The 23,793-nt window shown below is 38.7% G+C and overlaps 1 protein-coding gene across 4 annotated transcripts in view; it reads left to right on the top strand.

The window, feature by feature from the left end:
- Positions 1–9,270, top strand: part of COL21A1 (collagen type XXI alpha 1 chain) — a 210,861-nt gene extending 201,591 nt beyond the window's left edge. For all 4 annotated transcript variants that reach the window (XM_086707105.1, XM_086707102.1, XM_086707101.1 and 1 more), the window contains 7 exons: positions 880–924; positions 3,799–3,831; positions 4,407–4,553; positions 4,644–4,698; positions 5,188–5,388; positions 6,596–6,673; positions 7,996–9,270. In XM_086707105.1, the coding sequence (XP_086563231.1) occupies positions 880–924; positions 3,799–3,831; positions 4,407–4,553; positions 4,644–4,698; positions 5,188–5,388; positions 6,596–6,673; positions 7,996–8,183 (747 nt within the window). In that variant the 3' untranslated portion in view covers positions 8,184–9,270. The remainder of the gene's footprint in view (positions 1–879; positions 925–3,798; positions 3,832–4,406; positions 4,554–4,643; positions 4,699–5,187; positions 5,389–6,595; positions 6,674–7,995) is intronic.
- Positions 9,271–23,793: the final 14,523 nt, after the last annotated feature.

The following is a 23,793-nucleotide window of genomic DNA, read 5'->3' as shown; positions in this document are numbered from 1 at the left end:
GTGGTGCCCGTCACCCTACCATCGTTCAAGGGTCAGCTGTATTGCAGGTGTACAACATAATGATTCAAATTTGTATACACTGTGAAATGATCATCATCACGTGTCTAGTTACCATCTATCACCATACATAGTGACAACATTTTTTCTTCTTTTGATGAGAATTTTTAAGAATTACTCTTAGCAACTTTCACATACACATTATGGCATTATCAACTACAGTAACCATGCTGTACACGCATCCCCATGACTTTTGTTTTATAGCAGGAAGTTTGTATCTTTTGACCTCTTTCACCTATCTCACCCTCCCCTCCCTCCTGGCAAACATTATTCTGTTCTGCGTATCTGTGAGCTTGAGTTTTTTGTTTTGTCTTGTTTGGTTGTTTTGTTTTGTTACACTCCGCATGTAAGTGAAATCATACAGTATTTGTCTTTCTCTGTCCGACTCATTTCACTTAGCTTAATGCCCTTAAGTCCCATCCATGTTGTTACAAAAGGCAAGATTCCTTTTATTTTTTGATGTATGAGTAGTATTCCACGTTTGTAATATATTTTTCATCTTTAAAAACTCCTTTAAAGATGTCTTCTTGTCCTTGCATGTACATAATCAACACTAAACATAATTATGTCATTGAAATTAATAACATATCCATAACCATTGGGTTTTTAAATTATTTTTCACGTTGTTAATATTAGGGTTGACTCTCTTTTTTTCTTCCTCCAAGAGACTAACTTCTTTATCTCTTACATCATTTTGCATATTTGCATCACTGCTTTTTGTGACCTTTCTTCTTGACACCAGTGTTATACATAGTTTGTGTCGTATATGAGATTGCATTATATGTGTGCAAGCTAATCAATGATGTTTATTAAATTTTAAAGGGTCAAAAGGGAGAAAATGGAAGACAAGGGATTCCAGGGTCACAGGTATTTTTGTTTTCTTTGATGGACAATGGAATAATGAACCACATAACTGGATGGTGTTGGGAGAGGATTATTTGCAAATGGAAACGAGTGGGGAGAAGGGTAGATAGATGGTAGTGCTCATTCTAAGCATCTGAGGAAGAAAATGCCAGATGGTGGTGGTGATAATGGTTTGCTTTAATCATATGTTTTATGTTTTCATTTTCCTATACTGATTGGTGACTATGAAACTTGCTTCTCCATGCTTTTTTCTCTTCAAGTAAATGGCTAAAGGTAGATAATTCCACTTACTTGCTGCAATAGTTATTGGCCAAAGGCAGCCATACAATGACAGTATCTCCATATATACTATTCACTCTTTATTTTTTTCTTGAAATGGGGGTAGTTGAAGCCTATAAGTAGTGGAAGAATATTCTTGTTTCCCTCTTGTGTGTTCAGAGATACAATTCCCTACACTAGAGACTTTTTCAAATGTTATCTTCAGTGAGATTGCCATGTGGCATGTAAGTACAGTCACAGCCAAATTGGACCAAAAGTGGCATAAAAGTGATTTGTATGTAATAGTAGCTTGTTTGCTGCTGCACTGCCAGTAGTTAAGCTCAGATCCAACTTGGTCCACACTGAAAGGACAGAGTGTACATATGATCCCCTCATGGGATAGACCTCTTTCGAATGTGACATTCAAGACAGATTCAGTAATTACACTGGTTCTGGAGATAGGCGGATAAAACTGTGAGTGATGTCTTCAAGGACAGGGGTCTCTATGTCCCTCGCCTGGAGATATCGGAGACCATTGGAGAGAGGTGTAAAAGCATGTGGTCACAGGGTTGTCTGTAAGATAGGATGGAAGGTGAGTGCTAGATATTCAAAAGAGTTGAGAATTTAGAAGCCAACAGCAAGAGCAAAAGAGGAGAAAGACGAAGTTTGTCTGTCTACGTCTATGCTCAGTAAAATGTGTCTTTTAATTTTATTGCTCCTCCACTTAGATCCACTTGATGACATGACCAGCATTGACCCCATTCTCCTCCCTGGCAGCACAGACTGACCCCCTAGGTTTCTCTAAGTCAATCACACAGTATCTATAAACCGCTCTTCTCATAGGACAACCTTAACTTCCTCGTCCATTCAACCTCCACAACCCAGGCCCTTCACCAAAAATTCTTACAGGAACTTTTTGAGAAGAAGGCTATTTCCTGTGGAATCTGAGCTCACAACTTAGCTAGCTCACTGGCTTACAGATAACACTCTCTTCACACTTCCCTAAACATGTTTGGTTTTTTTCCCCTCACTTCTCAAGGGAAATAGTGGTCGGCCACCCTAGGGCAGGGTTTGGGCTTCCTAGAAAACTTCTGCCCAAGATTTGTTGGATGCTGGTGTTCTCACCACCGGTAACTGAGCCCTAATGGAGTACCTGGGGGTCAAAGCAACTGTTGCTTCTCAGCAGCTGAATAGCTGTCCCAAGTTGTTTAAGTAAACATTATTAGTTACCTGTCATCCTACAAAGGGCTGCAAGTGTGCGATTTCTTGGCCTTCATGTTGGGTTCCTCTCATGAAACCATCCCAGTGGATTCTCAGATAACCGGTGTTTTCAGTCGCAGCTCTAACTCAGTTCTAGTCCTGAGAACTTCCTATTCTGTGTTTCCTCTTACACAAGCTCCAGTTGTAGGGTTATGTCTGGGAGGGAACACCTCAGCATTTCTGCAGAAACTTCAATATTTAAAGAACAATCTTGAAGTGTTTTACTCACTAATATATTTTTACATGGAAACTTAGGGTTTTTATGCTCTTGTTTTAATTTGAGAGTATGCCTCTTTCTGTGCCATACTCTGATTTTACCCCATTTGTCTTCCCTTTTCTCCAATCTGGGTATCCATGTTGATGGGACCTAGAAATAAAGCAAAATAAATATGCAAATTCAAGTTTCATTGTGTGAAATGTCATATGCTAAATTTTATATTGAATTGCAGAACTCTGACTTTTAATTTGAAACTTGAATAATGAAATCCTACCTGTGTGTGTGCAAGCTCTACCCTTTCCCAGAACTGATATCAGGTGATTTTGGAGCCCAAGTGTACAATGAATTTGAAAAATGGGAAATTTTCATGCCTTTCCTGAAAGCTCTTATCATCTATAATTTGCCACTGTAATGAATATGTGAGAGATGAGTGGGAAATCATTTAATAGGACCATCCAGATGTATTCAGTGATTCTAACGGTGAATGAGTTTCATGCGTGAGCTCCCCAGTGTGTATAATATCACTTGGGAAGAATACCATATTATACATCACACTGCTTTTATAATCTCTGAATTGCCAGCAGTGAGTGGTTTAGGCATAGGACAAATGGGTATTTTCTTCCCTGTTAATCGTCTTTAATGGCATCTTTGCTTTATTCCATCTTTTATAAATAGTACTCAATTGAAATTTAATTTTAAGAACATAAACTTGGGAAAATGGAATACTTATCTTAATCACCAAATAAAAGAATAAACATACCTTATATTACCTGATTGAGTTTAATTTACATTAAAATAGCAACATATTTAAAATCCAGAATAGAACTGAAATGGAATTCACATAGAATCCCATTCTAACCTACATATTTGACCTGCAGCATATAAAAATATTCATATCTAAGAATGAAACAGTGACATAAATTAACAATTTTATATTATCCAGTTAGCATATCACCTAGTCATTAGCCTCCTTTAAAAAGGCAGAGAGAGCATCATGTGTAATTCTTTCACTAATTGTATCAGTACTTTTCAGATTGAAAAGTAAAGTTTGATTAAATGTGTGGTAACAGGTGCACACCATGCTAATAGTACTGTACCTTGCAGATTTATTATGTTTTTTTTTCTCCTATTAATTTTCAAAGGGAATTCAAGGTCATCATGGTGCAAAAGGCGAGGTATGTTTCTTCATGTATTATACTCTCTCTTCAGTCCATACTGCTTCAGTTTTCAGTGCTGAATAAATCTAGCTTTGGCAGAAAATGCCTTTCACATTCTTCAGTAGTTCCTTAATAGTGATTTTCAGAATATGTAGATTTGTTGAATTAGGTGTGAAATGTTGCATATTTGTGAATATTATTGGTTCTTCATCTGTATTAGGAGCTAAGTGTTTTTGTGCAAAGAATATTGTGTTTCTGTATTTGTCTCTCTAGAATGTAATCTCTTTGAGAACAAGACTGTGGCACGTTTGTTGTTTCTCTAGTGCTACATGTATCACCTACACAATATGTTGAATAAATTGAGGAGATTTGTGGGGTTGGGTGGATGGGTGGATGGATGGGTAAATGGCAGTTTAATATGATATGAAAATTCCCCTCTGATCAATAACAGCATTTCACAGCTGTTCTCTACATAATGTACTTTATATATATGTATGTATATGTTCATATTCATATCCTTAAGGACTTTTATGATGCAGTTATACCTTCTGAAATATTGAAACAGAACTTTTGAAGATTTCTTCTGATTTTAGAGAGGTGAAAAGGGAGAGCCTGGCATCAGAGGTGCCACTGGACCAAAAGGAGAGTCTGGGGTGGACGGCCTGATGGGGCCTATGGGTCCCCAGGGGCAGCCAGGTGAAACAGGTCCTCAAGGACCTCCAGGATTGGATGGAAAGCCTGTATGTATTCTGCTTCTTTCCAATTTCTCATGTTTTCATTGCTTTTTACTTGGTATGTACATGTTATAACCCACTAATAATTTGATGCAGGGAAGAGAATTTTCAGAACAGTTTATTCGACAGGTTTGCACCGATGTATTAAGAGGTAAGTCTCAAACAGAGATTTTAATAACTTTTTTAAAATTGGTAAAATAATACTAATTATTGGTAGAAATTATAAAATATATAAGTAAGATTAGAAGAAAATAAAGGAAATTTATAAACTCCTGTTTTTTTCCCTAGATGAGTAATTTTTTAAAAATGAAAATAATATGTACTCTTTTATAATCTTTTTAATAAAACAATTTATCATTATTTCACCATGAATTAAATTTTCTGACATAATTCTGATAATGTAATTCATAAATATGGATGTCTATAATTTACACTATTTTTTGGGGGGGTGCTTTCACTCCCCCATTTTAAGTGATTGTAATAATAAAATGATTGCATAGAACAGAGTATGTCCACAGTTAAATTCCTAGAAGTGAAGTTATTGGTCAAGAGATGGGCATCTATAAATTGTGAAAAAAATGGTTAGTGATTTTACCAATGCCTATTTAAACTTAAGGGGTGGGGCTTCTTTGTTTTTAAGCTCAGCTACCAGTCTTACTTCAGAGTGGAAGAATTCAAAGTTGTGATCATTGCCAGTCTCAACATGGTTCTCCTGGTATTCCTGGGCCACCAGGTCCCATAGGCCCAGAAGGTCCTCGAGGATTTCCTGGTTTGCCAGGAAGAGATGGTGTTCCTGGATTAGTGGGTGCTCCTGGACGTCCAGGTGCCAGAGGATTAAAAGGTGCTGAACTTCTGTACATATTTTGTATTCACTTTCTAAATTGATTTAAGGCAAGGGTTCATCTTTGGTTTTATGATGCCAAAAAGCTTTTTGTATCCCTGAGTCTTTAAATAATTTGTCAGGGTGCCTGGGTGGCTCAGTCAGTTGAGTGTCTGACTCTTGATTTTTGTCTCAGGTCATGGTCCCAGGGTTGTGGGATTGACCCCACATCAGGCTCCATGCTGAGCATGGGTCTTGCTTAAGATTCTCTCCCCCCTCTTTCTCTCTCTCTCTTTCTCTCTCTCTCTGTCTCTTTTTCTCTCCGTCTCTTTTTCTCTCCCTTCCCCTCCCTCTGCCCCTCTCCCCTGCTTGTTCTCTATCTCTAAAAAATAAAAAAATAAAATAATTTTTCAACTAGTTAAAAAGCAATTCTGTTTTCTTAAAGCAATATTCTAAAGTAGAGAAAAATTAAAGTTTGAAGCTTGTGAAGTTACAAATTAGAAATTATTGATAGTGCACTTAGAGATTTTGCCTGAGTCTTTGATAAGAAGGTCTTTAAATAGAAAATCACACTTTCCTTTATTTTGACTCCAGTAACTTCTGTTACCTTAAGAATTTTTCTATTATAGGAAAAATTATATTTTGCCACCAAACTTCTTAATAGCCCACAACTTACTTATCATTGTCTTTGAATGTTTATGTGAAATGTCAGTTGATAATTCTTTCCTTTTTATTTAGTATTATGTGAACAATTGAGATGTTCAATAGTTGTAATAAACAACTATGAAAAACACAAGGGTTAATAATCCCAAACCATTTTCCTTTTCAATATTTCAATATTAGATCCTTCTAGATCACTGATAATTTTAGAAATTTTTGCTTCAAAAATTCTGTTTCCCATTAGTAATAATAAATAAGTGGCAAGCTTTTTTTAAAAAGATTTTTCTTTTTTTGTTAAAAAAAATTAAGTTTGTATTTATTTTGAGAGAGAGAGAATCCCAAGAAGTCTCCACGCATCAGTGCAGAGCCAGAGGTGGGGCTTGAACCCATAAACCTTGAGATCTTAACCTGTGCTGAAATCAGGAGTCGGACGCTCAACTGAGCTACTCAGGCGCCCTAAAATTTATTTTTCTTCCAATGTGTATATTAACAGCTTTGAAAGAAGCAATCTAGCAGGATGTGATTTTATAGGAAAAGTAAGCTTATTCCCATCTTTGACACTCTGCAGGCCTACCAGGAAGAAACGGGGCAAAGGGGAACCAAGGGTTTGGGTACCCTGGAGAACAAGGTCCTCCTGGTCCCCCAGGTAAGAACTGGTACATGCTCCTAAGTGTTGCTGCACATTTGGCTTTAAGAAAATCTGCATAAATCTATGTCAAAAAATTTGAAATCAAGACATTTGTTTCCTTTTTTGAATGATTCACATTGAACATATTGAGCTCTAACTACTAGAATTTTCTTCCTTCAGCTTATTGATCAATCATTCCGGATTTTCTCTTGTTTATCATTTGGATGCCTTAGAAGACTAGTCCTTAGAATAGTTCTGGAATGGTTTTAGTCACCCAAGCTTATCTAGTGTATATCAGTGTTCGCTCTTTATGATTCTCAGGGAAGCAGAACACCTGCAGTGGTGGACTCGTAGGGCAGCCTTGGCTAGCTGTGTTATTTTAACTTCATCAGGCCTCCATTTCCTCATTGGTGAAATGGTGATGAGATGTTGCCTGCATCATGACATTATTGTAAAATGATATGAATTAATACATGTGCTTTTGGAACAGTGTGTAACAATCATGTTTTCAGTAAATGGGTGCTATTACTGTTATTTTAGATGTTAGAACATTGTGAGGCTTTTGCGGGGATGAAAGGATTCAAAAGTCTTCATGTAAAATGCTTGGAACAGTATCTACAGTTGTAGTTAAATGCAGACTAAATGTCTCTTAGTGGTAGCAGCAGGAATTAGTAGTAGAGAGTGCCTCAACCTATGCTGCTCCATTTCACACCCTGAATGTTTTTTGTTACTTTGAGTCATCACCTTTCACATAATATCCTGTTAACTCTCCTTCCTTTGAGCATGCTAATTGAGCTAATTAGGCTGTGGTTCTCAAATTAGTGCTGTAACACCTTTGTGTGTATAATGATCACAATTACGCCATGGTAATAGCACTGTATTTAAATATGGAAACCTAAAAACGTGTGTAATGAAAAATCATTTTACTGCAAAAATGGCACAAAAGTGACTTCAGTAGAGTTGTAGAGTTTTAGCTTACTCATCTCTCACTTGCTAATTTATAATAATTGGCAGAATATATGCTGGAAGGAAGAAATAAGTTTGGACAACCCACCAATTAAAATATTAGAATGTTAGCTCAGTGTCTTAATCAGCAGGGTGATTGCTATATTGATATAGCTTAGCCTGGTTTTATAAAAATTACTGATCATTTCTCCATAGTCTTCTAAATGGAAGGTATATAGAATTAGCAAGAGAGTACTTCTCTTTTCACATTAGTGCAAATATGTAAAACTTTTAGGATTTGTTTTTTTTCCCATTTCCATTTCTTACAGAATCACCTATATCATCATCAAAAACCAAAACTCCTCTGTTCATATATTGATCATGTCCCTTCTTAGGTCCAGAGGGTCCTCCTGGAATAAGCAAAGAAGGTCCTCCAGGAGACCCAGGTCTCCCAGGCAAAGATGGAGATCATGGAAAACCTGGAATCCAAGGACAACCAGGCCCCCCTGGAATCTGCGATCCATCGCTATGTTTTAGTGTAATTGTTGGAAGAGATCCATTTAGAAAAGGACCAAACTATTAGTGTCTGATGCCTCATTCAGCAACCTAGGCGTGGTGCTTTTCTTTTATGGTCTTTTGCATCTCAGGAAGATAATAACATAATCCCTTGAAAAGAAACTAAAGTACCTCGGTGTTTTTATTATTACTTTTTCTTAAGGAAAAATATATGAAAGGTCACATATACTGATTTTAAAGGCTCCTCAGTAATTCAGAGCCTTTGGATTAGTAGCATTAACTAAATCTCAAGGGTGTCTTATAAGTCCATTTATTTTAATCAAAGTTGAATTATATATATAAAAAAAAACCAACACCATTGCCTGTTAGCCAGTCATTTTCAGTCACTGTGAAATATTTCACATTCAGCCTCCATGCAGCAGAGTATTTGAGTTCAGTTTCATGTCTGTGTGAATTTCATGTTTCATATCTCATAGCACATGCTTGTACATTAGCCAAAACATGTGTCTGGTCATTGGAAATAACATCAGGGCTGATATTCAGCTAGGACAGACTGTATTGCCATGCCAGTCATTTACTCCAGCATCTGTGCTTGGTGGGTAGGGACAACGGGCTGCTGGTTGTTTAGTGTTTTGAATGTCACCTCTGTATGAGAGTAACGTGTTTCTTAAGTACATTTGCAAATTCTCAAATTTGATTAATGAGTATGCTAAGAAAGACTATTGGTTCCAATGGGAATGGTCCAAATTATATAACATTAAAAACATTTTGGAAAACAGTTTCATTATACCTGGTGTTGTCAAAGGAAATGATGGTTCAGAAATAAAAGACTTTATTCTTCATACTTGCTTAGCAATTGGAATGTTTGTTGGATGCCTTCATTTTCCATTTCATTTATTACATGTGTATGGTCCTATATGTTAACTTTCATTGTAGCAAAGCTAATGGGAATAAATGCTCTAGTTGAGAGGAAAGGCAACTCCACAGATTCTAGTATGTCTTGATATTTTTAGCAGACTTTAAAACATTAGTCTTTGTGTACTGTACTTACTGCCTTTGTAAGGAACATATTTGAGATATTTTATCCTAATCATGCTCTAAATTTTGTTACATGCTTGTTATTCAAAGTTCAATAAAGTGTTGTACAGGCCTGATTGCAGTGTTTTATTTTTTTAAAATACATAATTTTACCTGATTGTTGAGTGTAGTATCCGTATCACATGGTCATTGTTTTCAATGGTTATACTTTATTGAATTATTTACCCTATTCTTGAAAAGCTCAATCATCTGAAATAAGAACTTAGAAATTCATTTGGTATACTATGCACACAAATGGGTGCAGCACCTGCTTCCTGGAGTGACTGTTGATCAGCATTTAGTTTAACTGACATGTCATCCTGCCACTTTGATGAGGACGTTGGGGGAGACTCAAGTCATAACATTCAGTAGCAGAGTTAGCGCACAAGAATTTTTTGTCATTCTTGGTTTTTTTTAAATTGAACTATAGTTGACCCACTGCTACATTAGTTTCACGTGTGCGACGTAGTGATTCAACAAGTGTATACGTTATGCTGTGCTCAGCACAAGTGTAGCTCCCATCTGTCACCATACGACGCTATTACAGTGCCATTGACTGTATTCCTTGTGCTGTGCCATTGATCCCTGTGACTTAGTCATTCCATAACTGGAAGCCTGTATCTCCCACTCCCCTTCACCTATTTTTCCTGTCTTGCCATTCATCTCCCCTCTGGCAACTATCAGTTTGTTCTTTATATTTATGGGGGTGTTTCTGCTTTCTGTTTGTTCATTTTGTTTTTTAGATTCTTCATATAAGTGAAATTATATGTATTATTTGTCTTTCTCAGACTTATTTTACTCAGTGTAATATCGTCTAGGTCTGTCCATATTGTTGCAAATGGCAAGATTTCATTTTTTTTTATGGCTGGGTAATATTCCATTGTATATATGTGTACCACATTTTCTTTATCCATTCATCTATGGACATTTGGGCTGCTTCCATAATTTGGCTACTATAAATAATGTTGCAGTAAGCATAGGGGTGTGTACATCTTTTTGAATTAGTGTTATTTTATTCTTTGGGTGAATACCCAATAGTGGAATTGCTGGGTCATATGGTATTTCTATTTTTAATTTTTTGAGGAATCTCCATACTAGTTTGTACAATGGTTGCACCAATATACATTCCTACCACCAGTAGGGTACCTTTTTTCTCCACATTTTGCCAACACCTTTTATTTCTTGACTTTTTTATTCTAGCCATAGCATGAGGCTTGTTTGGATATTCAATCTCCAGCAAAACCCTAGGTATCTGTTTAGGCTTAACTCCTAGGTGATTATGGCATTTTCTAAGACATGCTAAAGGAGCAGAATAGGTAGTTAGTGTTACCTATTAATTCATTTAGCCACCACTCACCATGTGGCCAAGGATATAGTGGCAGAATAGTTGCATTGTCTAGCCTGCAGTTACTTGTGTGTAATGAGATGTAGGTAAGTAAACAGGTGATTCTAATACATTCGTCCTAAGAAAGGAGAAGTGCTATAGAAATGTATAGGATGATGCTATGTCTCTCCCAAGTTCATATGTGGAAGCTCCAACCCCCATGTGGCAGTATTTGGAGACAGGGCTTATGGGTGGTAATGAATCCTATGGGACTGGTGGCCTTATGAGAAAAGAAAGAGGAGAATCTCTCTCTTTCTCTGTACAGGCATGCAGGAAAGGTCCCGTGAACACATACTGATAAGGCCACTGTCAACAAGCCAGGAAGGTAGCCCATCTTGATCTTGAATTTCCAGCCTGTAGTTGTGAGAAAATTAATTTCTATTGTTTAAGCCAGCCAGTCTTAATACTGCCATATAAAATATTATTTTGTTATTTTCTGCACAAGCTCATAAAACAGATGTGAAAGTAGTGAAAACTTCCCTGCAGCAAAGATTATAAACACATTTGAAAGGCGAGGAGGCATTAACCTAACCAAGTCATGTCAAGATAATGGAAATGAGCAAAAGCTGGGGAGTTAGAAAAGCAGGGAGAATTCTGAGAACATAACCTGTGGAATATAAACCATATTTACTTTTAGTATCCCTACTTTTAAAATTGATATGTCAAGATGAAATACTTCTGTGATTTATCATGGTACATGTTATGTCCTAACATATTTCTGCCTTTGACAAATTTGAAATTAACCATGGTGTACTGACTTTCACAAATGAATAGGTGAGTGATTTTTTTCCTGCGATGACATTTTGCATTGTAATGTCCATCATCACCATTTTACATGTATACCCTTTAACATAGTCACAAGAGCATGACTTCTGTAATGAATTTGCCTGAGTTCAAATCGCCACTTGCTTTTTCTGGTATGAGTCTTCAGAAAATTTCTTTTTGCCAAGATTTCTGTATATGTTGAATAGGAAATATTAATAGTACTTACCTAAAAGCAAGAGTTAGTATTAGGATTAGGTGAAACAAAAAAATTATTTCATGGAATAAAGTTAGATAACTTACCAGAAACATACAGTGTGACATTAGCAAATCTTGAGATGAAATTTTAACTATTCAAAACATTTTATATCTGTGTAACTAATACTGATAAAACTGATTAATCCGATTTGTTTCAATTCAGAATGAAACTCTCAGTCTTTACGATAAAAATAATTCTGGGGTGCCTGGGTGGCTAAATTGGTGAAGCGGCCAACTTCAGCTCACGGCATGATCTCGCAGTTCATAGGTCTGAACCCCACATCAGAATCTGTGCTGACAGCTCGGAGCCTCAAGTCTGCTTCAGATTCTGTGTCTCCTTCTCTCTCTGCCCCTCCCCTGCTCATGCGCTTATTCTCTCTCTCTCTCTCTCAAAAATAAACATTAAAAATTTTTTTTAAAGGATAAAAATAATTCTCAGTAAAAGCTCAGCCAGATTTTTGATCATCTTGGTCTAAAATGTAAAGTGGGAACAATTTAGGGGAAAAAACCCATCAAACCCTTGGGGTTTATTGTCTGTGGTATTTTATCTGTATTTTGTTAACTATTTTTTTTTTTTAGGAACTGTATTTTATGTTTGGTTCTTAGAACTTCACCAAGTAATTAATTTCCATTGTGAAAAGATTTTTAACGGAGATGGAACCGAAAATCATTCTTTGATGCCCAGTAGAGGGCAGCAGAATACACATATCCACTCATATCCGGAACCAAGCTGTGATGATCTTTTTCTCATTGTATTTATTAATTATATCAACTATCACTATATATATACTTAATGTGTACATTTTCTCAGTTTTTCAAGCATGGTTATATTTGTATCCTCAAAACTTTATTATCCCAAAGGTAAAAAAAAAAACAACAAAAACTCACGAGGTTTTTGTAAGTTGCACACCTAAGCCACAGTTAATGAGGTTTGTTTATATTTTGATGTCTTGCCTGACTGCTTTATCTTTGTAGGATTCAGTTCATCTGGTTAAAGTGCTATGGCTAGGAGCTTTGATTGTATCTTCAAACTGATAACTCTGTTGTCAAAGGAGAGATTTGAAACTCACTCCTGCTCTTCCTCAGTTACGAATCTGGCCAGTTGACTGGTATTTTAGCTTTGTTATGCCCGTGGCAGGCAGAAAGATGCCCTTATCATTATCTAGAGTTTATAAGTGAGTAAACCAGACATCCTATCATCCTGGTACAATAGATTGTACAAAATGCCAGCACAAGAGATTATTAGCAGCTCTGTGACTAAAGCCTTGAGAGCTTAATCTCTGAGGAGTGTGGGGCGTGATGGGGGACACAGAGGGAAACTCAGATTAAAAGTCTCTGCAATTTTAAGGGAAAAGACCAGAAATAAGCCCATAAGTTAGTTACATTGAGCTGTAAAGTTTTCTCTGGAATGTTTTAACAAAACTTTAGTTTAAAAGGTACGTAGAAAAATTTTATCTTGCTCCAAATAACACATTTGAAATAAGGAACATTGCTGTCTCTACTCACTAAATTATTTCTGGGTTCTGCATTTTCAAAAGTAGGTTTTCACAGAGGAAACATCTGTGAATTTTTAACATCTATTTATTTTGAGGGAGAGAGAGATAGAGTATGAGCAGCAGAGGGGCAGAGAGAGAGCAAGACACAGTATCCAAAGTAGGCTCCAGGCTCCGAGCTGTCAACATAGAGCCTGATGCCGGGCTCAAACTCATGAACCGTGAGATCATGACCTGAGCCCAAGTCAGACACTTAATTTACTGAGCCACTCAGGCCCCCATGATAGATAGATTTTAAAAGTCCCATATTGATATCCTAGATGAAAATGAGCATTTGAAATAGCTGACTGGAGTATCATTCTGCATAAGGGAGAACTGAGACACAGTGACAGTTTTTCCATCATGTCCCCAATTCAGTTGCTATTTCAAAATAGTATTAAAAGATCAAATTTGGGGGCGCCTGGGTGGCGCAGTCGGTTAAGCGTCCGACTTCAGCCAGGTCACAATCTCGCGGTCCGTGAGTTCGAGCCCCGCGTCAGGCTCTGGGCTGACAGCTCAGAGCCTGGAGCCTGTTTCGGATTCTGTGTCTCCCTCTCTCTCTGCCCCTCCCCAGTTCATGCTCTGTCTCTCTCTGTCCCAAAAATAAATAAATGTTGAAAAAAAAATTAAAAAAAAAAAAAAAAAAGATCAAATTTGACGGGTGCCTGGGTGGCTCAGTTGGTTAGGCATTCAACTCTTGATTTCAGCTCAGGTCATGATCTCACGGTTGTGAGTTTGAGCCCCAAGTCCAGCTCTGTGCTGAGAGTAGAGCTTGCTTAAGATTCTCTCCCTCCCTCTCCCTCTGCCCTCCCCCACTTGCGTGCAATACACTTGCATGCACTGTCTCAAAAAATAAAAATGAAATCAAATTTGAGAGGTGTATAGCTCTTACAGAATGACATTCAAAGTGAAATTTTAAAATAAATCATTTTGGGGAGCCTGGGTGGCTCAGTCGGTTAAGCATCTGACTTCAGCTCATGGTTTGTGAGTTCAAGCCCCGCATCAGGCTCTGTGCTGACATCTCAGAGCCTGGAGCCTGCTTCAGATTCTCTGTCTCCCTTTCTCTCTGCCTCTCTCCTGCTCATGCTTTGTCTCTCTCTCTCTAATATAAACATTAAAAAAAGTAATCAATCATTTTGACAACAACAACAAAAAGGTAAAGAGAGTCCTGAGACATGTAATATTGGATGACTCGGATAACTTTTCTGAATTTGTTTTCTTCTCTCTGAAACAAAAGGTTTAGGTTACTGTGATTTTTCAACCTGGGCTGTTACATTACAATCACCTAGCGCTTAAAAAAAATTCCCTTGTTTTGGCTCTACCGAGATTCTGGTGTAATGGATTTGCCTTCCATGCAGAGGCAATAGCTATTACAAAGGCCTTGGGCCAGAGAACACAGCTCAATGGAAGTGGAAGTAATTCTCTATTTTTAGGTTTTAGAAAGCTGTTGCTAGAGGTGGCAAAAGATAAGGGTGGAAATAGTGGGAGTAGGAAAAAGGGATAAAAAGGGAAGGAGAAGATACTAAAAAATCTTGCAGGAGTTTGAGATTTGCCTCACAGATACATCACTCTGACTACAGTGTGAGTGGATGAAAACAGGCAAGTTGGAAGTGGAGAAGCTAATTAAATTTCATTACAGGGGTGCCTACGTGGCTGTCAGTTAAGCATCTGGCCCTTGATTTGGGCTCGGGTCATGATCTTACAGTTTGAGCCCTGCATCTAGGCTGTCAGAGCAGAGCCTCCTTAGGATTTTCTCTTTCTTCCTCTCTTCCTGCACCTTCCCTGCTCTCTCTCTCTCTCTGAAAATAAAAAAAAAAAAAAAATTAAAAAAATAGTTAAAATAACTTCATTACAGTGGCACTGAGGACAGAAGTGTAGATAAAAGAGGAAAAGACAGAGGCAGAGGGGAAAATAAAAGGCCATCAATTTATTCTACTAAAATCACAGATAACTTCCAGAATGTACCCCAGTGACACCAGGAAGGTGAGGGCTTGCTGGTGTAGCACAAGATAGGAAATGAACCAAATATTTTGGGCTTCCACCTGGATGTCGACCTAGGAAGAGCTGGTTTGCGGGGCTCAGGACTGCATCTTCTAGGGGCCTCTCCTGAAAATGTTGGTTGGCAGGGTCAGCGTGAGAACCATGGTTTGGAATTGCATGGAAAGGTATTCATTTCAGGCTTCCACTGGGGCAAAACATGCCAGCTGGTTTCTGATGCTGGCTCTGAGTGTGACAAAGAGTCTCCACACCTAGGTCTTATTCACACCAGTCTTCTGCCGATAACAACAGTAAATTGTATCTGTTTTCCTTTTGTCTCTGATGCCTCAGGATGCAAGAGAATACGATTTCACTCCTGCTGGAACCCATTTGGAACAGCCGATGCTGTAAGTGCTGTGGCACCGGTCATCCGCGGGAGTGTAAAGAATGATGGGTAAGCTTTTTTATTTTTATGACGTGGTATGTATTGGTTTGATATGATTTCAAATCCACTCGTTTAGGACAAAGACCAGCAAAGTGAAGTTGTTTTTAGGAGGAAAGTTTTCATGTGAGAGTGAATTAGGCAGTGTCAGGATGCCTCATCTCATCTCATCTGTTGTCAGAGATAAGTATTCAGGAATCGGTCAAGCCTTCTCACTCAAGCACCAACTCGTAAAAAGGTTCACCTCAACTAAATGTGGGCTTTATTCTTTTCCTCGTCCCTTGCCTGCAACAATAGTGTGACTACCCTATCATTGGTTAATCACAATAAAGTAGGTGATTTCTTCATTGGCTTTTGAAGTGATGTTATCCTCTATGCTACGGGTTGTGAAATTCCTGCAGGGAACCTGTGTTAAATAAATTGCTGGCAAAGACAGACTTGGTCTCTGAGCATGAATTTGCTACCCCAGAGTGAAACAGGTGGACCGTAAGGTAACACAGACTGTTTGCTGGGGAGCGGAAAGTCTATGGGTGTCATCCTGTCTGGAAATGGTCAGTAAATCAAGTTGGCTGATTCGATAAAAGGATGTACTCCCATCTTCCCCAAGGCAGTCAGCCTAAATTCTAGGAGGAAACACTTTCCAGAGGAAAAAGTCCTTAAACCAGAAATGGGAAATGGAGGTTTTTAGAGCCAAATCCCAGCAATTGTTAATAATTGCCTGGAGGAAAGCAAAATCTAATTTAGATGTGATTTTCCTTGCCTTTGGCTGAAGTGGCGAGGTTAAGGGAATTGGGGACTAGAGAAGAGTATCTGAGCATGTGGGTTGGATTTAGAGGGAAATCAATTTGAAACTGTGTGGTGTGTGTGTGTGTGTGTGTGTGTGTGTGTGTGTGTGTGTGTGTTTCCATTTCTGACCTCTCCTAGGGATTTTCCAGAAATAAACTTAAATTCTGTAAACTTGAAGAATACCTATTATTAATTTAAGAATTAACTGTATGAACTATGAATTTTATACATTTTACATACTAAACTCAGGTGCAGATTTTTCAAGGCTATAGATGATTTAGGGGAACAGGAGGGACTGAAACCTAAATCCTGTTTTCAAAGACGAGGCCATGCTCCGTCTTAACTCCTATGAGAATTAAAAGCTAAATAAGTTGTTTTAAGTGTTTTACTCCCCTGTTTATTTTAACTGATTTCCCCTCATGATGAATTTAGTGATAACAGAAATCTTTTTAAAAATGTTTTTATTTATTTACTGTGAGAGGGAGAGAGCATGTAAGCATGTGAGTGTGTTTGGGGCAGAGGGAGAGGGAGAGAGAGGATCCCAAACAGGCCCAGAGCTGTCAGCGTAGAGCCGGACCCAGGGCTCCATCTTACAAACTGAGATGACCTGAGCCAAAATCGAAGGTGGGATGCTTAACCAACTGAGCCACCCAGGTGCCCCAACAGAAACCTTTAAAATAAAAATAAGCTCCAAATTTCCTTAAGAATTATTAAAAAGGTGAGGAGCTCAGGCAACAGTGTCTAATTCACATGTCAGTTACTGGTGTGTTAAAAGGTAAACTGAAACATAGTAAAAATTTTAAGATTTGAGCAAAAAATAGATTGTAATTAGGCAGCACCAAACTGGAAGTGGTTACTGGTGTTCCACTGGACAGGAGCTGGGGAAAGACTTATAGACAAGAGGTGGAAGCAAAGCGAGAAGAATATTTGATTGGAGATAGCTTATGCAGGTGCCTTATTTGGGAAAGGCTAGTTGGCTATTTGGGAATGGTTGTCCCTAGGTTTCAATTTCTTAATCTTGAGGCACTTCAGTCTTTGGTTTTGGTTTGCTTGTGCAGGCTACAAAGGCATTAGGGCCTTCTCAGTCTAATGGTCTCTTTGTTTAATTAATTTAACAGTAGTTACCTTGTAAGGCTCTTAATGGAAATTTCTTTCTCTGGTGATTTAATCAAACAAATATTTCCAGATCCAGAGATTAAGAAATGTATTCAGTAACTCATTCTCAATGACAAATGAAGAAGTGAGAGAAACTAAGAAAATCAGGAATGTTAGATGTAATTCAAAAATACTGTCAGGAACATATTTCTTTTTCTCAAGTCTCATTAAACTTTTGTACTAGAAAGAATTTATTGGACAGTTGAGCCTTTGAGAATTGCTTAGTGCTTTGGAAAAATAGGATTGTTCCTTTTACAAGTGAGAGGCAATATGGAAAGTGGCTCAGTAGAAAGAGCATAATCCCAAGGGTAACTTGGGCAAAGATCAATCATAGTTGGGAAATGTACACTTCAAATATTATTCAGAAAGGAACAATGATGACACAGAATGTTAGTGATTGGGGCTGGGATGGTCTTGCCATGGAGAATAGGCTTTCATCATAGCAGTGGACGCACATGTATTCAAAGGATGAACCCCATTCTTCCACATTAAGTGAGAAGATTGAAATATAGCTAATATTCCCCCATGTTGTGTTTCTGTATGGGTCCAAGGAAACAAAAGGTCTGGTTAAAAAAAGATTGAGAGAATAGAGAAGAGTAAGGAACAGAATATAATGTTGGAGGATTGCTTTGATCACAGTTCGTGTGAGTTAACCTATCATTTTTAGATGCAAAATGTTAATGTTAATTAGCATTTTGTTTATGCAAATGAGTAATGCTGAAGAAAAAGAAAGTCTATGATTAAAGATGGTATTGGTGAGGATAAAAGGAAAGAATGTTAAGCACCAAGCAGACATTTTCTTTATTTATTTTCTTTAAGATTTCAGCAACACCTAAGATTCTTTAATCTACCTGCCCAGGGATCTCTTTCATAATAATGTATTTAACCCCACTTAAGAAAACTTTTCCTTTTTACCTTCCCTAAATAAGTGTCAGCAGGGGTCCTGGCTGGCTTTCCTTTAACTGACAAACACTCCTTCACACCTTACCGAGAACATCTTTTTAAGCCTTCACAGGAGTAAATGGCACCCACATAGAAAAAAGGTGGGAGGTGGGAGGACAGTTGGCTCTGATTAGTTTTATGCCACATCATACCCTGATTCCATCGTTCATTTTAAGGCAAACTAGTTACAATTTGAGAGGCATTAGCTCACGTAAGAAATGATCACTGTCTCCAATAACACCCAGAGAGTAAGAGATGAATGCTGTTGTCTGTCTCCATGAAATGTTAATGGCCCCAAGGCAGGTTTTAGAGTCCTGAAAGCCAAAAGGGGAAGAAACAGGGATCTACTGAGTTCTTGGGTTCTGTCAAGGACGGTTAAATTAGGAAGCCAGAAGAAAGACATTAAGAACAACAGCTATTATTGATTCATTGACTTCAAACGTCCCTTCTTTAGTATTTATAGCTTCCTTAGGACTAGGTAATAAGATTTTCATTTTGTAAATGAAAACACTGAGCTTCACATGACTAGACGGTGATGAATCCAAGATTCGATCCAGATCTGCGAGGCTCCAACGCTCATGTTTTCAGTCTGAGTATCACTAAAATGTGTTCTCTATATAGTCCATGTTGCAATACAATATTTAGTTGGCAACTGGAGGCCATCCAATCATTCTACGACTGTGTCTGGCACAGTTTTTCACTGCCTTAAAATTTATCCAGTTTAGTTGGAGGATGTTGCACTGTTTTTGTCCTGTCCTTTGGAATGTTATTTGCAGGTTTCTTTCAGAGTGACTCTCCTGGGTCAATTTTGGGACCTCTTCCAAGTGTCCCACTAATATTCTGTGCATTTCCCTGGGATGGCATTTTTGTTTTTAACCCTGTTTTGCTACTTTTCTTTGTTAGCCTCCCCCATGAGTCTGTGAGCTTGTTAAAGGCACGCTTCCCGCACTGTTTCAAAATATGTTTTCAAGTACACCTCTTGCCAAGGCTTGATTTGAAATTCTTTTTGAACCATATTTGTTAGTATGAAGATCACATAAGGGAGGGTAATGGTGGTGCCAGAAGCCTAGGATATTGGTGAGTTGAGTAATATTCTTAGAAGAGTATCTGTGACACAGTTAGTGCTTAATAACTACTAGCTATATGATGATTATTCTTGTAAACTTCTGCACTGACGACAAAAAAAATGCAAGGGAACCAGGGAGTTCTTCAGCAGCACAGGTTTTGGACAGAATTGTCCTTTTCCAGGAGTTTTGTTCTGTTTTGGTTTTTTGAGAGAGAGAGTGTGCACACACATGAACCGGGCAAGGGCAAAGGGGAGGGGAGGGGAGAGAGAGAGAGGGAGAGAATCTTAAGTAGGTCCCATGCTCAGTGTGGAGCTCAACTTGGAGGCTCGATCCCATGACCCTAGGATCATGACCTGAGCCAAAATCAAGAATCGGACACTCAACTGAACCACCCAAGGGCCCCATCAGAGTTTTATTTTTTAAATGTGGTAATTAATTTAAAAATGCAGAGCAGTGTCTGACATGTAGTAGGCACCCCTTTGAGACGAGCTGTTTCTGTGATTACCAGTGGGGCTGGTTTCCTCAGGCTGGCTACCACCTTGTCATGTGTGTAATCACTCAAGTATTAGGACAAATTTAGCCCATGCAGACAGTTACCAGATCTCACCTCGAACTTTGATCGCGACTCTTTCTCTGATCTTCTATATAACAAAATTAGTGAAGCCTCTTCAGTGGAATATCGTACCATCACTTAACTGTGAATATGTAAAACAGAATTCATTTTTCCACCCTTGCTGGTTTAATGCCTTTAGTAATGCCAGTCCCCTAGCTCAGCTAGAGAACTGCCTCTATTTACAGTAACGAAACAGGCAGTCTGCAGTCCAGATTGTGGCCCCTCTGGTGGCTATTGACAGTGCCATTAGGCCGTGTCACAAAGTTCCTCTGCTTCCTGAAATATGTGATGACATTTTTTCCTGAATAAATCCAGCTGACTTGACTAAGATACTGTGGAATCAGGCCTCACTGTTGCTGAGAATTGCAACTAATTGTGAATTTTCAGGAGATTTTCGATGTACTTTGTAAATGTTTGCTCCTGTTTCACTATTCACTCATTAAATTCAATCATGAAATAACTCCTTGGAAGTAAATGTAAGTGTTTACTTTCTTCTGTGATTCTGGCAAAACTAGTTCGTATTATTTGAATGGAATTTACTGTATCTAAATAGCAAGTAATGTACTCAGACACATTTTTTCCATTTTAAAATATGTGGAAAACATGTATTGTGTTGTCTTTTTTAACATCCCCAAATCCCATATTGTTTTTTAGCAAGGAAAACGAGGCTTTTAAGCATTTTAACGAATGCTTAACGAGAATTTTAAGCGTTAAGTCTAACCTAATGCCTTGAAAATATTGAACACTAGATAGAAAAGGCACTCAGTTTGAGGGGAAAATGGGGGAATAGACAATAGGAAAAATACATATGTTGCTAAGGAAAATCATAATTCACAGTTTCATTTTTTTTCTGATTTTCCACCAATTTAATATTGGTGCTTTCTAAGGACATGACCACGTTGTCCAATCGTCAGTGGAATAATGTGGTTTTCGGGTGCCAAATTCTGCATTCCATAAGGCTAACTGCCGATGAAATTAGACGAGCTTGTTGAGTATTAGAGATTCTGGTCTCTTGGCATGGAAATGAAAGAAAAGTGTTCCACCACATAACTTTTTATGCCTAGAATTATCTAATTTCTGCATTGGAAATTGGCAAGAAAACATTCTTTCCCAATAATGTTATTTACATGAAAATCTGTATAAATGCCTATGAAATGAAATTTGTACCTAATGTTACTCAAGGGAAAAAATATTCTGAGGTCAAAAATAATTGCAGTGGTTTTGTATTGCTGATTACACAAAAGATAGTTCAAATAAAAATAAATAAACAAATCAAATAACCACTCCCCACCTCATTTCAGAATTTTGAAATTGCCTGAAATTGATCTGTATTCTATTTTTCCTATGTTCTGCTTTTCTATTTTCTGTCCTTTTCTGCATTTTTGCTGATATAAAGACCAAAATGTAATCTAAATTTTTATCTTTAGTGTGTATGTTTAATAAATATAATGGGCTAACCTAAAAGAGCACTTTATGGAAGTGTGAATTACATACAGTACAATGCATCCATTTTTAAGTGTATATTTTGATGGGTTTCAACAAATGTATGTGCCCATGAAACTATCATTACAGTTAAGATATAGAACATTTCTATATTTGGGGGCTCTGGTATTCGGCGCATAGACATTTATAATGTTAGCTCTTCCTGATGGATAGACCCTGTAACTATTATATAATGTCCTTCTTCATCTCTTGTTACAGCCTTTAATTTAAAGTCTAGTTTGTCTGATATAAGGATGGCTACTCCAGCTTTCTTTTGACTTCTGGTAGCATGATAGATAGTTCTCCATCCCCTCACTTTCAATCTGAAGGGTCCTCAGGTCTAAAATGAGTCTCTTGTAGACAGCAAATAGATGGGTCTTGTTTTTTTATCCATTCTGATACCCTATGTCTTTTGGTTGGCGCATTTAATCCATTTACATTCAGTGTTATTATAGAAAGATATGGGTTTAGAGTCATTGTGATGTCTGTATGTTTTATGCTTGTAGTGATGTCTCTGGTACTTTGTCTCACAGGGTCCCCCTTAGGATCTCTTGTAGGGCTGGTTTAGTGGTGACAAATTCCTTCAGTTTTTGTTTGTTTGGGAAGACCTTTATCTCTCCTTCTATTCTAAATGACAGACTTGCTGGATAAAGGATTCTCGGCTACATATTTTTTCTGTCTAGCACACTGGAGATCTCGTGCCAATTCTTTCTGGCCTGCCAAGTTTCAAAAGAGAGATCAGTCACGAGTCTTATAGGTCTCCCTTTATATGTGAGGGCACGTTTACCCCTTGCTGCTTTCAGAATTTTCTCTTTATCCTTGTATTTTGCCAGTTTCACTATGATATGTCGTGCAGAAGATCGATTCAAGTTCCGTCTGAAGGGAGTTCTCTGTGCCTCTTGGATTTCAATGCCTTTTTCCTTCCCCACTTCAGGGAAGTTCTCAGCTATTATTTCTTCAAGTACCCCTTCAGCACCTTTCCCTCTCTCTTCCTCCTCTGGGATACCAATTATGCATAGATTATTTCTTTTTAGTGTATCACTTAGTTCTCTAATTTTCCCCTCATACTCCTGGATTTTTTTATCTCTCTTGTTCTCAGCTTCCTCTTTTTCCATAACTTTATCTTCTAGTTCACCTATTCTCTCCTCTGCCTCTTCAATCCGAGCCGTGGTGTTTTCCATTTTGTTATGCATTTCGTTTAAAGCGTTTTTCAGCTCCTTGTGACTGCTCCTTAGTCCCTTGATCTCTGTAGCAAGAGATTCTCTGCTGTCAGCTATACTGTTTTCAAGCCCAGCGATTAATTTTATGACTATTATTCTAAATTCACTTTCTGTTATATTATTTAAATCCTTTTTGATCAGCTCATTAGCTGTTGTTATTTCCTGGAGAGTCTTCTGAGGGGAATTCTTCCGCTTGGTCATTTTGGATAGTCCCTGGCGTGGTGAGGACCTGCAGGGCACTTCCCCTGTGCTGTGGTGTATAACTGGAGTTGGTGGGCGGAGCTGCAGTCAGACCTGATGTGTGCCCCCAGCCCACCACTGGGGCCACAGTCAGACTGGTGTGTGCCTTCTCTTCCCCTCTCCTAGGGGCGGGATTCACTGTGGGGTGGGGTGGCCTGTCTGGGCTACTTGCACACTGCCAGGCTTGTGATGCTGGGGATCTGGCGTCTTAGCTGGGGTGGGTAGGCAAGGTGCACAGGGGCAGGAGGGGCAGGCTTAGCTTGCTTCTCCTTAGGTGATCCACTTCAGGAGGGGCCCTGTGGCAGCAGGAGGGAGTCAGATCCGCTGCCGGAGGTTTGGCTCCGCAGAAGCGCAGAGTTGGGTGTTTGCATGGAGCAAGCAAGTTCCCTGGCAGGAACTGGTTCTCTTTGGGATTTTGGCTGGGGGATGGGCGGGGGAGATGGCGCTGGCGAGCGCCTTTGTTCCCCACCAAACTGAGCTCTGTCGTCCGGGGGCTCAGCAGCTCTCCCTCCCTTTGTCCTCCGGCCTTCCCGCTTTCTGAGCAGAGCTGTTAACTTATGACCTCCCAGCCGCTAAGTCACGCTTGCTGTCGGAACACAGTCCGTCAGGCCCCTCCGCTTTTTGCAAGCCAGACTCGGGGGCTCTGCTTGGCCGGCTAGCCGCCCCTCCGCCCCGGCTCCCTCCCGCCAGTCCGTGGAGCGCGCACCGCCTCGCCGCCCTTCCTACCCTCTTCCGTGGGC

The sequence above is a fragment of the Puma concolor genome, chromosome B2, assembly GCF_028749965.1.
Source record: "Puma concolor isolate L17-30 chromosome B2, mPumCon1.1.hap2, whole genome shotgun sequence".
Taxonomy (NCBI): Eukaryota; Metazoa; Chordata; class Mammalia; order Carnivora; family Felidae; genus Puma; species Puma concolor.
This window is presented reverse-complemented; position numbering and strand designations above follow the sequence as displayed.